Source organism: Myodes glareolus, chromosome 25, assembly GCF_982192425.1.
Source record: "Myodes glareolus chromosome 25, mMyoGla1.1, whole genome shotgun sequence".
In the NCBI taxonomy this organism is placed as follows: domain Eukaryota; kingdom Metazoa; phylum Chordata; class Mammalia; order Rodentia; family Cricetidae; genus Myodes; species Myodes glareolus.
The window spans coordinates 20,812,712-20,829,960 of NC_142050.1; the positions used below are offsets into that span (position 1 = coordinate 20,812,712).

The following is a 17,249-nucleotide window of genomic DNA, read 5'->3' on the forward strand; positions in this document are numbered from 1 at the left end:
TATTTAATCTATTAATGATGCCAAAGTGGAATTTCATTGCCAGTTCTCAAAAAGACTGAATTAATGTTTTTAGTTGTGATATGATTTTCATGGGTTTCATGATATTTCAGGGCTTCTCTAATAGCGAAAATGTCCAACTATAGACCATGTTTTATAATTGAAATTTTTCTAGTCCCAATCTAAATCAATTCATCAGGTATCAGACAAGCCATATACAGACACCATGAGTTTGAAAATATCCTATGTTCATTTTTTCTAACAATGATTGTCCATGCCAAATACTCTTAAAACCATGTTCTAGGCAACAGCAAAAGAAAAGGGAGAAAGAAGCTATAGTTCTTATATTTCAGTGGTACTGAGAGGGCAGAAACTAATCAGAACATGGTGGTTTCAAATAGGAACTTTGGTTATAGTTTGGGTTTGTGGAGGGAACCCCTGTGACTGAATGCTGTCAGTGTTTAAGGACAGAGGAACGGAACCTTTAAAGACAGTGAGATTACACATACTCCCATCAAGATGTATCATAGTCAAAGCGCCTACAGCTGGACCTCCACCCTCCAGAGCTGCCAGCCAGAGTAGCCCTCTTTTCTTCTGAAAAGATCCTACCAAATCCAATTTTAGGTACAAAAATTGGAACAAGAGATAATATTTTACTTCATATTGAACTAAGATATAATAATAAAAAAAACCTTTAGGGTATGTTTTATTTAATACAAATTTTTGTGCAAATGACTTCCGTTTTTTTTTTCTCCTGAAGTGTGCAGTTCAGAACCAGAAAATGTGCAGGCTGACCCTGAAAACTACACCAGCCTTCTGGTCACGTGGGAAAGACCTCGAGTTGTTTATGACACCATGATTGAGAAGTTTGCTGTTCTGTACCAGCCACTTGAGGGCAGCGACCAAACCAAGCATGAGTTTTTAACAGATGGCTATCAGGACTTGGTAACTATAAGATGAATTACTTTCTGTCTGATAACATTATAGTTTGGCGTCCAAGGTAAGAATTTACAAATGACTATGTATTTTTGCCTCTGGTCACTGTAGTCATTGAGTGAAGGTGTTCCCAGGGAATATAAGGCATAGTAAATTATGTTAGTAGTTAGAATTAAATACAAGATCAGACACTGTCAGCAACATTTTAAGAGATGCATTCATATGTAAAATGTAAGCACAGAACATTATTAGTGTATTCCTCCTTTATAAATAAGGTAATGTAAGGAATAAGTAAGTATTTCAATTAAAATCTCACAACTGACCTGAGAATCTCACCTTGTACATGTTATGTGTTCTCTATCACAGGAAAAACAAGGTAGGGGACTTAAAAGTCCTTTGCTTTGCTTCAGATTTCTAGGGACAAATATCAAGTGGTAACTATGTCAGAATTTTGAGGACAGAATAACATAAAAGATCCTCCGAGCCATGCACATGAATTATATGAATGAGAGAAAGTACAGCTTGGATTCCTCCTGTGATTTGATAGGAAGGGTTGGCCCAATGGTGGTGAGTTGATAGTCCCTCATCTGGATGCAGGTACAAGAAGTCACCACTGCATCAGAAAGTCTCTGGGCTGTGCATTCAAGCAGCAAAACGGCATGTCCTGGGACCCTACTTAAATAAACCTGCCATTATTAGTTTGTTTGATAGCATATGGGCACAACAGTTAAGTTTTCACTACTTTTACATTCATTTGTCTGGAATGTAGAGAGGAGGATATAGAAGAGGATAAGGATTTTCCGTTTCAAAAAGAAGGGAGATAAAGCTTTATTATCAAAAATCACAATTCATAAAGAAGACGGCACCACTGTGTGAGATGGAAATACACATACATGTGCGCGCACACACAAGCATTTTCATGCAGAACACACATAGTCACGATAAATAGTTGTCCATTTGTCACTGTTAATAATGTCTTAAGAGAATGTTTTGCATAATTTCTAATGTCTTTCTCCTAGGGTGCTATTCTCAATAACTTACTACCCAATATGAGTTACGTTCTCCAAATAGTGGCCATATGCACTAATGGCTTATATGGAAAGTACAGTGACCAGCTGATAGTTGACATGCCTACTGAGGACACTGGTGAGTGCTTTCCTAAATTGCTCCTCTGATTTCTGAGCAAATGAGGCTGTTTTGATTACAGGGGACACATGTGCTTTCTTCTGTCTTTGTTGTTTGCTGGGTGTTTTTATAAAGTTTCTTTTTTATTAGCATTCAAAGTAGTGGGCTTCATTATAACCTTTTCATACATACATACTTGTTTTGGTCTTCCCACGCCTCCCCTTTGCTCCCCTCCCACGGTCCCGCTCCTACCCCCAGAAACCACCCTTCTGCTTTCATGCCATGTTTATTCTATTTTCCCCACACACTTAAGATCTCTATTTTCGCTCTCATGGCCTCCTTTTTAGTTTGATGACCTGTGCCCACCTACCTCTTCACATATATGAATTTACGTATAGAATTCCATGTAAATGATAAAATACAGTATTTGTCTTTCAGGGTCTGACTGTTACTTAGTTCAGTGCAGTACTTTACAGTATCACCAATCTCTACAACAATGCCATGATTTTTTTTGTAGTGACCGATTTTAGTTCTATTGTGTGATATGGGCATTTATTCATCTGCTGATGGACATCTAGGCTGGTCCCATTCGCTGCTGTCACGAATAGTGCCACAGTAAATACGAACGTGTTGCATAGGACAGTCAACTAAAGGAATGGCTCTCAAAGGGAAGGAAGGGAGAAAGGAAGGAGAAAAGAAAGAAATGCAAATGACCAATAACTATTTTAGTAAATGTTCAACATTTTTAGCCATCATGGAAATGCAAATTGAAACCACTTTGAGATTTTTATCTTACCCTAGTCAAAATGGTTCTCTTTAAGACACACACACACACACACACACACACACACACACACACACACGACAATCAATGCTGATGAGAATGTAGGGAAAGAGCTTGTCAGAACTTGTCTTAGGGCTTCTATTTCTGTGAAGAGACACCATGACCACAACAACTCTTATACAGAAAAAAATTTAATTGGGGCTGGCTTACAGTTTCTGAGGTTTAATCCATTATCTTCATGGCAGCAGACAGGCAGATATGGGGCTGGAGGAGCTTGAGAGCTCTATATCTTAATTGATAAACAATAGAAGTGTGTCACACTGAGCATAGCTTGAACAAAAGGAGACCTCAAATCCAACCCCCACAGTGACACACTTCCTCCAACAAGGCCACACCTCCTAATAGGGCCACTCCCTAAGGGGGCCATTTCCCTTCCAACCACAACAGAGTTCTAATCCACTATTGTTGGGAATGAAGACTAGTACAGCCATTATGGAAATCAGTGTGCAGTGTTATCAAAAACATAAGTATAAAACTGATTTCACATCCTTCCGAACACAGGAAAAATTTCCTTTTTTTGTTAGAGGGCAGAACAACAAATCATTTTTCTAATATGAGGTAATCTGTACTTTTGTTATTAATGCCAACATTTTGTACTCATACAACAAGAAAAACAAGATCTATTCAGTTTGTAAAAATCATCAAATAGAAATTGACAAGTAAATATGGAGACTTATTTTAGACTTACTAAAGATGTGGTTTCATTTATATTTACTTCCTTTTCAGCCCCCAAAGCATGTAGTAAGTATATTCCACCCTAGGATCATGCCAGGTATTTTGAAATGTCTGTGTGAAGCATCTCAAAGTATACATTAAATATTTTTCCATTTGTTATAATTGTATTGGGGCATGTTTTTTGCTTCCTTAATACACCAATCTTATTTCACGGAAACAAAAGTGTTTCTCATTGTGTTTATCTGCATGTATCCTTTCTAAACATTAAGGGAAATTCTTTTGATCTTGTACATATGCAATAGACAAATCAAGATATAGGCATAATTTAACAATTTCAGATTTACATAGTTTTCCTTTTATCACTAAAAGTAGTTTTCAAGTGTTGGAATTGAAGTGTGTGCGTGTACATATATGCATGGGTGTACTTCACAATATGCATATTCACATAAATACATATCTACATACATAAACGTGAGTATTCCTTAGCCAACCCTAGCATGATTCTAGTCATTACAGTCTTTTGAAGTTTTTCATGTCAATGAATAGTTGTTGCATAACCATGTTTTATGTACAGAGTGGAAAACACTTTGCTTTAATTGTCTACAGGCTGTTGCAGTTTAAGCCAATGTCAGCCCATATAACAAGCATGCTTCATCACATTGTACGGTCATTCTCACTAGTTGACATTTAACTTTAAGGAATTTGTGCACTCCCTTCTCAATCAAATAATACAAAGCCCTTGCCCATTGATAGTTGACGACTTGTTCATGGGATGTGCTTGTTTTTTAAATGTTAAATGACCTCATGACCGCTATATAACCATTTTTCCTACTACCTTTATTTAGTTTTGTTTTAAAAATCGTGTTGTTGTTTTTTCTTTTTCTTTTAATATTTTTTTTTTCATTTATTTTATATCCTAACCATGGGACCTCAGTTGCCCTTTCTTTTCTCCTGCCATTCCCTCCCTGCCCCTGCCCCCTATACCCCACCTCCTCTCTACTTCCCCACTATCCCCTCCTTCTCCATCTGTGTTCAGATAGGGGCAGGCCTCCCATGGGTGTCAGCAAAGCATGGCATATCAAGTTGATGCAGGACCAAGCTCCTCCCCTGCATCAAGGTTGGGCTAGGCAAACCGGCATGGGAAATAGTTTCCTAAAAGTCAGCTCGAGCACCAGGGATTGGCCCTGATCCCACTGCTAGGAGCCCCAGAAACAGACCAAGCTACACAACTGTGCAGAGGGCCTAGGTCGGTCTCTTGCAGGCTCCCTAGCTGTTGGTCCAAAGACCATGAGCTCCCACAAGCCCAGATCAGCTGTCTCTGTGGGTTGGAAAATTGGTTTGTTTTTAAATGGAGAGTCAATGCTAAATTTTATTTAAAGGTGAGACATGCAAGAATTGACCACAGTTATAGTCTGTGCCATGATATTCCAGGGAACACCTTTCTCTTAAGTTTCCCACATGTGTCTGTCCAAAGAGCGACATTGTCCAGGTTAGCCAGGCACATATAAATAGACCAAAAGAATTATATAATTGATGCATTTAGTATGAATTATATTGGGTATATTCACTTAATTATCTTGTTTTAGTTATATATAGCACTCCCATCTCTGTACATAAAACAGATTCCAAGGCATTTATAAGAAACGAGCTGCTTACTATAACCTGCCCTACACTGCTTGCTATGCCAAATTTTCCAGCTTTTTGAAAATTTTTGTTTTTTCATTTTGAGATGCTTGTTGCATATGAGAACGATCAAATGGATGTCTTCTGTATGAGTTATCTCTGGGTGCTTTGTTTTTAGAGTGAGTCTATCTTGACACCTTGCTAATTGTTCTAGTATTTTCTCATTTGTACAGAATAATAAAGATTATGACTTAATTTCTATTTATTCAAAGGGTCGGGGCACTGTTGAACATTTCTATGACGGGACGCTATGTTGGACCTACCATGTAATCTCCACGGATGTCTTAGATCCCGAAAACACTTTGTATAGTAACGGTGCTTTAGTATACAGTGATATTTGACTGGATAAGAACACAAGATAATGAACATAGCGGATAGATTGTCCCCTAACTATGCCCATCAAAAGTCTCTGTCAAGAATCAGTTTATTTCAAGCTTGGAGGTTTCTTATTAATTATGAAGAAAATATTAATTCTCTTAAACCTTCCCACCTGATTTTAAAGGCTGCTTCTTTATTTGCTTACTTACAATTCTCACTAGCTTAAATATTAATTCTGTGGTAAAGATGGCACATTCTGGACAGTGATGCCCCCTTGTAGTGTAGCAAAGGAGGTCACTTTCTAATTAGTGGATTTTGTTATTTCTGTGGCTAATATTGGAATGTGTTAGCCTGGCGAGTGTCTTGTAGCTCTGATCAGTGCCTTTCCGTGCTGTTCTCTGTGCAGCTCCTTTGCCTTAGTGATGTTATGATACAGACGATTGAATGCATCTGCTATTATTTAAAATAAGCTATTTTCTAAATGCTGTATAGCTTATTGATCTTGTTCAAATGGGAAATGAATAAGGGAATTTATAATCACCCTCATGTGTTCATAGATCTCCAGTACTCACTCAATATCTTAGGAAAATTCCATCTTCTATATTGTTTCTTTAACTTCCTCATTTGACTAAATTCTGCATTTAAATTGATTGTTTTACAACCTTATCGCTTGTGCATCCTAATTTTACTGGTCACTATATACAACAATATTAACATAAACTAACGTCTATTAATTATTATTTCAAGCACTGTTTTAAAATACATGCATAAATTCATGTTAAGTAAATAATTTAAAAGTCTCAAGATTTCCTTCTTAATGTGGAAAAGAAATATTTTAAGATACATTTTCGGAAATTGTATTTACAAATGTAAATTATTCCTAAATTAATAATTCATAAATATATTCATTTCATTGTAAGTAACATAAGCATGTTTAATTCTCTTCTCTGATAAAGATTATGCAGTATAAAAGACACTTTCGCATAAAGATTTTAGGATTTTGGTAACTATATATGTTAAACTTAAACACATGGCGAAACAAATCCACAGATTTTACTACCCACCCACCGTGTGCTTTGCAGTTGGTCTCTGACGTCATTGTTACATCGCCGGAGCTGTCATTACTCCTCATGCATCATGCCATGCTACTAATGCTGTGATTTACTTCTGTTTTAAATTACAGTCTGAAGCGATTGGATTTTTACATTATTTTTACATCCGGCACTGTGAAACTTGCTTTACCTTAAAACAATTAAATAACTTTGCTGTCAAACATTACCAGTGTTGCGTCCTTGTATGATGAAATATTAAGGTTCTCATGTCTGCTAATGTATTCCTTTGAAATACATCTAACATTGTATGTGTCTCTGAGTCTGTCACCCGTGTTGGATCAGCTATTACACTAATGTGAATTTTAAGTAGTCACTCTAAAAAAAAAGAAAGAAAGAGAGAGAGAAAGGAAGAAGGAAAGAAAAAAAGAAAGAATGAGTGAAAGAAAGAAAGAAAGAAAGAAGGAAAGAAAGAAAGAAAGAAAGAAAGAAAGAAAGAAAGAAAGAAAGAAAGAAAGAAAGAAAAGAGACAGACACAGACATTTGCTATCAGATTTTCCCTGGGTCACTTGCAGCCTATTTAACTGAAGTGAGGATATTCAATAAACCAGTATAATTTGTAACTTTTTTTATCAGTAATACCCAAGTCATTCCTAGAATATCATTTACCAGTTTTGAGGAACCATCACAGGGAGACCAATGTGAGACCCTCTGCTGTCCAGCTCTACCTTGGATACTGGTCTTGAACCTTCACACTCAGAAGTATGGCTTCAGGATCTTGCAGGGAAACACAAACGGTTCCTAAAATCGCCCTACTTATGAAACCCCAGAATTTCTATTCAAATGGTCTGAGTCCATTTGGAAACTAGAGTGAAGATCTTTCAAAGAGAGTTTGTGTTTAGCGTTGGAGATGGGGACCTGCTCCTAAGGGTTCAATGGGATCAGGGCTCAGTGGGATCGAGAGAGCCACACAGGCTGCTCAGAACCTCAGGAGGCGCAGAGAAGGGTTGTTCTTCCTGCAATGAGCAGCGAACTCAAGTCCAATCGCAGTAACTCATAGTCTGGGGTGACATGGTTTAGATGGATAAGTATACACATATCATTTGTGAGGGGAACCATGATCCATATAGTTAACTAATGCTGACTAGTGAAAGGTAAAATAAATCAAACGCAATACATACTGAGAATACTGGAATGTAAGGAAGTCAACCTTCACCCCAACCCTGTCAAATAAATAAGAAAATTAGGGGTTTTTTTTTTCATTAAAAATATGTAGTCAGATGAAGTTAAACAGTCTTACAAATCTAAACCGTATCCTGGTGCATGTTGGAAAGAGCACAAAACTGTTGAATTTTTTCATAAAGGTGAAAAATATATAGTATAATATATTCATCATTGAGAAATATTTTATTACGATTTGCTTTTATTATAATTAAAATGGTTGAAAGAGATGAAAAGGCCTGGTTCCTGGGAAGCCCCAGACAGTGTTCCGTGGACAGCGTTTGGAGATGCCCCACCTGGACCTTTCCACTCCAGCCGCAGCTTGCAGAAAAGCAAGTCTCAGCCGCAGTGCATTGTGTCAGTTATGTCCCACATGTCGGTTTTCTTGAAGGTTCCACGGACTCAGGTGTTTGAGAGAATTGATATTACTATAACGTGGAACCATTATGAGCAAAGAACATGAAAACCAGATGTGAGGAAATGATTACATAGGAACAAGAACAGAACAATTGGTCCATAGTAAAATTTCCAAACTCTTTCGTAGTTGATATTCACAAGGAAAAAAGCTTGAGGAGAATTTAATGTAATCCTGGGAATTTTCAGTTTGATAGTACAGAAAATTGGTAAGTGTACATAACTCTGAAATAGCTAAGCTTTTAAGAGTATTAACTTTAAATCATAGGAATTGAGTACATTTATAGAAATCATGTACCCAACTATGGTTTTGCTTTTACATATATTAATACCTTAGCAAGTTTCTGATGATAAAAACAAACTTGTGACAGTTGATACTGAAGGGAAAATCAAAATATGATGAATCTTAAATGTCAGTTCAGCTATGCCATGGAATTGTTTTTAAAATATGCATTTACTGTATGAAGACTTAAACACCGAGCGTTTTTAAAATATGCATTTACTGTATGAAGTCTTAAACACCGAGCGTAAGCTACATCAAGGTGGAGCACAAACTGCCGAAGCAGTGAAGTTTCCTAACAGCCTGGATATTATCAAGACTTCATTGAAACAATGCCTCAAACTCTCTCTGCTGCCATGTTTATCCTCATGTTAATAAGCCCAACAGTTGGCTGAAGACTGAGAAATAGCTATCAACTCCCAGTAATTGGTTTGTGTGCGAGATCCCTTTCTGTACACCAAGAAGCAGGTTTTAATCTTTTCCAGGCAAGCACTCAACCACTGAGCTACATCACTGGACTCGTAGCCTATTCTAGCACTTGCTAACGGGTCATTTTTAGCAACAGTAAAACTGTGTTGATTCTAATTGTTCGGGAAGATAAAAAGCAGACTTGAATGAATCGCTTACTGATTCTCTACAATAGCGTAAATAGTATTAGATGAATTTCCCTGGAGAACGTACGAAGAAATCTTTCTGCCCGGCTCTCCGTCGTACCAGCCTATGCTGAGGCTTGCTCATAAAGAGTTCTCCCTCTTACCTGGTGCAGGAGTCTGCATTCAGTAAGTACAAGTGCAAATAAAAGGAGTAATAAGGAATTATTTGGCCCTTAATCAGAAGAACTACAGGAAATGAATCTCGCCAGAGTCTCTTTCACCCCTCAGTTCTCCTCCTGGAAGCTCCAAAGATGCCCTGGTGACTTGTTTTTACATCAGTTTTGTCACTGTCATGTCCTCTTTCTCCTTCTCAGCATTGGACAGGGCTTCGGGAAGACAAATTGAGGAGAAGATAGAAATCAATGTCATATATCAGTGTTTAGTGCTATGTTATGGGTTGATAACTAGTGTTGGAAACTAAAATTTGGCATTTTTATTTTGAGATATTTTCAAACCTAGTGATTTTTCCCTTTTTTAAAAAACTTTCTCTCTTTCCACCCAAAGATAAGCTTATAAGGTTGCAAGATTTAAATGAACACTGTTAATAATATTGTTTTTAATTTTGTAGAACTTGATCTATTTCCTGAGCTAATTGGATCGGAAGAAATCATCAAGGTATCATAGCCATTTTTATATTCAATTTTTAACGTTTATAAACCTATCTAGAATTATTACTTGGATTTTAGATACTGTTGTATGATTCACTTTTAGAGTAGTTGCTCTGTGCTAATGCCACACACTCAGTATATGTAATTTATGAAAAACCTGGAAGATGTTTTGATTAGTTTAACACCCAAAAATGGTTAAAATGAAAAACTAATCAGCTTTACAAATAATTTTAGCTATAGGTTTCAGCTAGATTGGATCTTTGTAGCTACCTATTTTTTCTTGTAATATTTTTATAGTTTTTAAAATTGCTACAGTTTATAAATAACTAATGACAAACTCATAATAAATGTGGACCAGGTTATAAATAGAATATTTCTTGTATTTGAGCTATTCATATAAAAAGTATATGTTTCTAGCACAATGTCCTCTGAATAAATAATCATTCGAGAATATCAACAAACTTTAACTTTATCTTTTTGACATGAGAGAAAACAATGGTTGCATAAATGTATATTTCAACCTAACCACAAATGTATTGTTCATCATAACTGAAACTATATTTTCAAACCAGGTACTCTGAATGATATAAACATGTGCATATGTACAAATTGTGTAGGAACAGAGAAAATTGTAATTATTACCATTACCTAGTAATGAATTGAAATCAGGTTTTCATTTTACAGAAGTAATTACTTCAATGATTTATACATCTATCATTAACCTTTCTTACAATGGATTGTTTTACCCAAATACTTACTCTACTTTGTAACAAGAATTCACAAAATTCATCTAGGAATAGCTTTTTGTGTGTGACTATATACTCATTTTCACATAATATACAAATAATGGCTAAAATTAACAAAATTAAGTCAAAAGAATGAAAATCCTTTTTTTACTATGCTGCCAAGTTAACTCTTTTTATCTGAGAAACTGAAAAAAAAGACCTTGTTCTAGTAATTTAGCAAATATTATTTGTGTTCCATTTTGTATGAAATGTAGTATACAATTATTTTTCATTATAGTAGCCATGATTACAATTCCCTATTTGTTTTTTATTAGTAATTAATATTGACACAACAGAGGCCTCAGGAGATGCATATGAAGTTGTTTGAAACCTTCCAATGTTAATTACTAGCAAGTTTCTATATAAAACTACTGTGTTTTGTTTATTATAGCATCTAGTTGTGTGACTAGGCTATAAATTCTAGCAGTGTAAGGTTAGAGATGCTAAAGAAGATTGTATATAATGTATATTTCATATGTAGCATGTTATTTAAGTCTCACCAGCTACATGTACTACAAAGAAGCAGATCTCATTAGAGAAGTAAGCTGCAGTGTTTGCAAACTATACCTCCACGGTCTATCATGTTATAGTTAAAGGTTTTTTCTACAGGAAGAAGGAAAATAACCCAGAATATCTGTTCAGGTTTCAACAAGAAACAGATATCACAGACAAGTGTATTCAGTGAGGCTGATTTAATAAAAAAAAAAAAGAAATCCCTATTCATTGGTGTTTGAGAATGTCAATGGATGTCAAGAGGTAGGTTTGTACACTTGGACCTACAGCTACCAGAGACTGTTTGCTATATACCTACACCTGAAGGTCAGGGAGAAGATGTAGAGACTGTCTCCCAGCAGATGCTGGGACCCCTGTGGAAGAACAGGGCCATCCCATCATGGAAACATAATCTACAAAGCTCCTGGATAATATACTCACTCTCCTACTTCCCACTTCCTAGCACAACAGAGTGGAGAATTGTGGGAATCAGGAAATAAAGGGAGAGAATACATAGCTCATAGAGAAACATCTGTGAGAAGGCTCAATAGAACTTTAAAAAAGTCGTCGTTTCCTTGTCAGGAAGGTTTGTGTTCTGTCAGAGAAACAAAGGACATTACAGTATTTCTAGGATTTTCCATGGCAATAGCATCCAAAGTTTGCACTGCTGTGGAAAAGGCTCCACCACATACATGGGACTTTAAGCATTTGGTCCAGGTACCGTGATTAGCCAATTTAACTTTACAAATCAGTATATTTCGGCCTATAGAAATTAACTATCAAAGTATATGGTCAGGTCTGAACAGCTACATTTAATAGTGTGTTTTCCTACAGTACGACTTTGAGATGGGTTGAAAATACTGCTCACCTCACCCACTGTTTGTTTCCCAATACCTTCTAGTCTTGCATTTCATGCAGGAGTGAATGAGAGAGGCTGAGAAGGGTGTGGGTTGTATCCATGATGGTTTTTAAGTCCTGAGTATTGAAATGAGAAGTAGATCCTCTCCAGGTAGAAAAACATCACTGTGAAGAAGACACCTCTGCATGATCAGAGCTTTAAAGCTTCAAATTCAAAAGGGAAAAGTTGAGAGAACAGGTGTGATAACACAGAAGAAAGGGTAGAAACTGTAGTTCTACGAGAACTTACAAGAAGAGCATTGATTAAAAGATTTGCAATTGTATTATATATATACATGTTTATATACAGTATATATACTGTATATAAACATGTATATATATATATGTATGTATATATGCCTCACAGAATCTACAGAATCTAGCAAAGCTTGGAGAATGATCGATCATTTCCCTCAGATTCTAAGAGGTGTTTTATTTGAGAGTCATAAAATTTTTAAATCTGCTAGAAAAGAAATCATGTAAAGTGTGTGTGCATGGTGGGTGTAAAGGTTTCTTCCCAAAATATGCTTTGGGAAAAAATAGGTGAGTCCCACCAGGCTCCATTACATTGTTCTGGAAATCCTCATGGTTTATGTTAGGTTATGATATGATGGATTAATGGAGAGCTTAAGCAAAGATAAATATTAGTGTGGGGCCCATAGAAATTATTAAGCCATGTATAGCAATACATGATTTATCTTTTGGGAGATTCGGTTCAGAAGGGGAAAGAAAGGTAAAATGATAATTGAGGTCAGATTTGAGATTTTCTTTTATGTTCCTTTTCAACAGAAGAAACCTGAATTCACTTAAACTGGTTAGACTAATCTGAGGATTTGAAAAAAATGAAGAAAGCTCAACTGTGTTCAGTTTGTAAGGAGACAATAGAAAGTCCACTGCTACACAGACGTAGGAATGAGCCTTTGGAGGAAAGGCTAGCAATTACCTAGAGACAATAGAACAGTAGGGGTAGGGGTCACTGAGTTGCGGGGTGTTTTCAGCGTTGGTAACATATGTGATTTTTGTCTCCTGGCTTCCTTTTTTCCTGGAAAGTGAACAAGAGTATCATCTGCTAAGAATGAGAGAAAGAGCAGGAAGAGGAAGGCTTCACCAGTGCCCAGTATTGGGCTTAGTCTGAAGTGACATCAGAGTGCTAGGCACATTCTTGGACTTTGAATAGTGAGGGAGAGGGTAGAAATTCGATCCCACTAAGATGAACACTGGTGCTCAGCAAAACTGGCCAAGATTAGAAAGCAAATATTTTTACGATATTATATTGTTCCCTTATTATGCAGCATTAAGATGAAGGCAGTCATAACTAAAGTGGCTTCATTTAGTTTAATTGCTTTCCCTGGTGAATATAAAATAAAAGGAATACAATAAATGTGTGTTAAATAAATCCAAAAGATGAATAGAATAGAAGGATAGGATAGGATAGGATAGGATAGGATAGGATAGAATAGAATAGAATAGAATAGAATAGAATAGAATAGAATAGAATAGAATAGAATAGAATAGAATAGAATAGAATAGAATAGAATAAGAATGGTGTCCTGTGAGGATCAGAAGGTCCTACAAGTGTAGAATCATAGTAGAATGTTGTGTAGGCTATTTAGCTTTCTTCTCTAATGTCTTAATGCTCCTTTAAAATTTGTTCTCCTTTCACAGGAGGGAGAATATGGAAAAGATAATGAAGAAAACACTGGCTTGAATCCTAGTAGAGACAGTGCCACAAATCAAATAAGGAAAAAGGAACCCCAGGTTACTACCACAACTCACTACAATCACATAGGGACTAAATATAATGAAGCGAAGACTAACAGATCTCCAACAAGAGGAAGTGAATTCTCTGCAAAGAGTGATGTTCTCCACACATCTCTGAATTCTACTTCCCAACAAGTTGCTGAATCCGATCCAGAAGAAGAAATGTCCTTGCCTTCTCAGACTGGAACTAAGCTGCCACCGCATAGTGCGGAAGGGACTTCAGCCTCCTTAAATGATGGATCTAAAACTCTCTTTGTCTTCCCGCAGATGAACTTGTCTGGGACTGCAGAATCTTTAAACATGGTTTCCATAACAGAGTACCAAGAGTTATCCACTGACATCGGTGAGGAAGAAAACTTACTGACTGATTTCAGGCTTGATAGGGGAGACGATTCTTCAGGCTCCAGCCCTGCCACCTCCACTGCCCCTTTTTTCTCAGATAACATATCCCATGGATATATATCTTCTTCAGAAATGCCTGATGCAATCACCTACCATGTCCTGAAGCCAGGATCCACGAGAAGTGCTTCAGAGGATTCAGCTTCGTCAGGCTCAGAAGAGTCCCTGAAGGGTCCTTCTCCTGACGGGAGTGTGTGGTTTCCTGGCTCCACAGATCTAACCACTCAGCCTGAGACTGGATCTGGCAGGGAGAGCTTCCTCCAGGGTAACTCCACGGACCTACATATTGATGAATCTGGGGAGACAACTGAATCGTTTTCTCCGGGTGCCGCGGTGTCACAGGGCCTTTCAGTCACAGATACGGAAATGCCGCATTATTCTACCCTTGCCTACCTCCCAACGGAAGTCACACCTCATGCTTTCACGCCGTCCTCCAGACCCCTTGATTTGGTTCCCACTCTCAACGTACTCCACTCACAGACAACTCAGCCCGTGTACAATGGTGAGACACCTCTTCAACCTCCCCACAGTAGTGAAGTCTTTCCTCTAGTCACCCCTTTGTTGCTTGACAATCAGACCCTCAACACTACCCCCGCTGCTTCGAGTAGTGATTCGGCCTTGCATGCTACGCCTGTATTTCCCAGTGTCGGTGTGTCGTTTGAATCCATCCTGTCTTCCTATGGCGGTGCACCTTTGCCCCCATTTTCCTCTGCTTCCTTCAGTAGTGAACTGTTTCGCCATCTGCATATGGTTTCTCACACCCTTCCACAAGTTCCTTCAGCGGCTGAGAGGGCTACGCTGTCCTTGCATGCTTCTCTGCTGGTGGCTGGGGGTGATGTGTTGCTCGAGCCCAGTCTTGTGGTGTCACATCAGGCCACCTCTCACGCGGCTGCTTCAGAGACGCTGGAATTTGGTAGTGAATCCGCTGTCCTTTATAAAGCATCTATGGTTTCTCAAATCGAGTCACTCAGCAGCGATGTCATTATGCATGCATATTCGTCAGGGCCTGAAGCGTCCCATGCCTTTGAGGGCTCCCACCACGTGCTCACTCTTTCTTCCAGTTCTGCAATACCTGTGCATGAGTCTGTCGGTGTAGCCGATCAGGGGCCCTTACTTATCAGTCCTAGCCAGACCCTAATGCCTGGGTCCTCGCTTGTTACTCCAACTGCCACACTACTGCAGTCTCCTACTGCCTTCTCTGGTGATGAGGAGTGGTCTGGAGCATCCTCTGATAGTGAATTGCTTTTACCTGACACAGATGGGCCGAGAACTCTTAACATTTCTTCACCTGTTTCTGTAGCTGAATTTTCACATGCGACATCTGTGTTTGGTGCTGATGTTAAGCCGCTGTCTAGAAGTGAAGTGATGTATGGGAATGAGACTGAACTGAAAATGTCTTCTGTCAGTGAGATGGGGTACCATTCTGAAAGCACAGGCATGTCAAAGATGTCTGCTGTTGTAGTTAAGTGGGATACATCTTTCCAAGACACCTCCGTTCCTACTTCTAGCATAAATGGCGTGCTTCCAGAGTCTCTTGCGTATCCCGTCACTAAGGTTTTTGATCATGAGATTAGTCACGTTCCAGAAAATAGCTTCCCAGTTCCCCCTGCACACACTGCATCTCAAGCACTTGGTGACTCTTGGCTTAAACCGGCGCTTAGCGCAAACTCAGAGCCAGCCTTCTCTGCCCCTGCTCCTAGTGAAGTATTACATCCTTCAACACAGCCCTTGCTCCCTGAGGCCGCGTCTCCTTTTAATACTGAAGCATTGCTGCAACCTTCCTTTCAGGCTTCTGATGTTGACACCTTGCTTAAAACTGCTCTCCCATCTGTGCCTAGTGCTCCGGTGTTGGCTGAAACCCCCAAGGTTGAACAAAGTAGCTCTTCCATGTTGCATCCCATGGCATCAGAGTCTGCTTCGAGCGGAAGCAAGCTGCACCTTGCCTCCGCACCCGTCCTTGATGTGTCGCCTTTTAATAAGCACTCCACTTCACTTCAAGGTTTAACAGTTCCCTACACAAGTGAGAAATATTCTGAGCAAGGTTTGCGTAAGAGCACAAGTCCCCAGCAAGTGCTGCCGTCCTTGTACAGTAACGATGAGCTGTTCCATACTGCACATCCGGACAGTAGCCAGGCCTTTGCTCCGCAAGAGGGGCATGCATTTGCTACTCCTGTTATTTCGATTGATGGGCCACAAAATACACTTCTAAACGAGCTTGTGTATTCTGAGGAAGTGTCCATGATCACTGAAAGTTCTATTACTTATAAGGTACTTGCTGGTCTTCCAACGCTTGTTTCTGACGGACTTGTTTCTACTGACCATTCTGTTCCATTAGAAAGTGGGTCCATTTCCATTTCAGCGGTTTCCCCCAGCAGAGATGTTGCTGTGACCACAGCCAGGTTACATCTTCCTTCTGAATCCAGTTCTAAACTGACTCATAGTCCCAGCTCTGATGCTGATTTAGTGGGAGGTGAAGATGGCCATGACTATGATGATGACTATGACATAGATAGTGATCGCTTTCCCATAAATAAGTGTATGTCATGCTCACCCTATAGAGAATCACAAGAAAAGGTAACGAATGACTCAGACACCCAGGAAAATAGTCCTGTGGATCAGAGTGACCCAATTTCCCATTTGCTATTTGAGAATCCTGAAGAAGAAAATGGAGGTGCAGGTGTAACTAGTGTGGACAAAAGTCCTGATAAATCACCAGCAACAACTATGCTCCCCCAGAAGAACAATGGGGGGAAAGAGGACAGTAACATTTCAATGGGCAGTGCTGTCCTTCCTGTCACCCCAGAATCTAAAGCCTGGAGAGTTTTGACAAGCAATGAAGAGAGTGGGTCAGGGCAAGGCACCTCAGATAGCCTCAGTGATAATGAGACTCCCGCAGATTTCAGTTTTCCAGATGTTAACGAAAAGGATGCTGATGGTGTCCTGGAAGCAGACGACACAGGCGTAGCTCCTGGATCTCCACGGTCCTCCACAGCATCTGTTAATAGTGGGCACTCAGAAGTATCCAACAGTTCAGAGGCAGGTTAGTTATGAGCAGAGGGTTAGAACGAGATGTGCTAATTTTCTTGCTATGAAAGTAAAATAGAAGAATCAT

At 38.7% G+C, this 17,249-nt stretch overlaps 1 protein-coding gene across 4 annotated transcripts in view; it reads left to right on the forward strand.

Annotated features, from left to right (window-relative positions):
- The window catches only part of Ptprz1 (protein tyrosine phosphatase receptor type Z1), a 176,712-nt gene that overhangs the window by 111,244 nt on the left and 48,219 nt on the right, over positions 1-17,249 (forward strand). For 2 of the 4 annotated variants that reach the window (XM_087901872.1, XM_087901873.1), the window contains exons 9-12: positions 758-942; positions 1,953-2,079; positions 9,764-9,810; positions 13,643-17,177. In XM_087901872.1, coding sequence (XP_087757998.1) covers positions 758-942; positions 1,953-2,079; positions 9,764-9,810; positions 13,643-17,177 — 3,894 coding nt within the window. The remainder of the gene's footprint in view (positions 1-757; positions 943-1,952; positions 2,080-9,763; positions 9,811-13,642; positions 17,178-17,249) is intronic. The other 2 variants (XM_087901874.1, XM_087901875.1) reach the window with 1 other exon arrangement.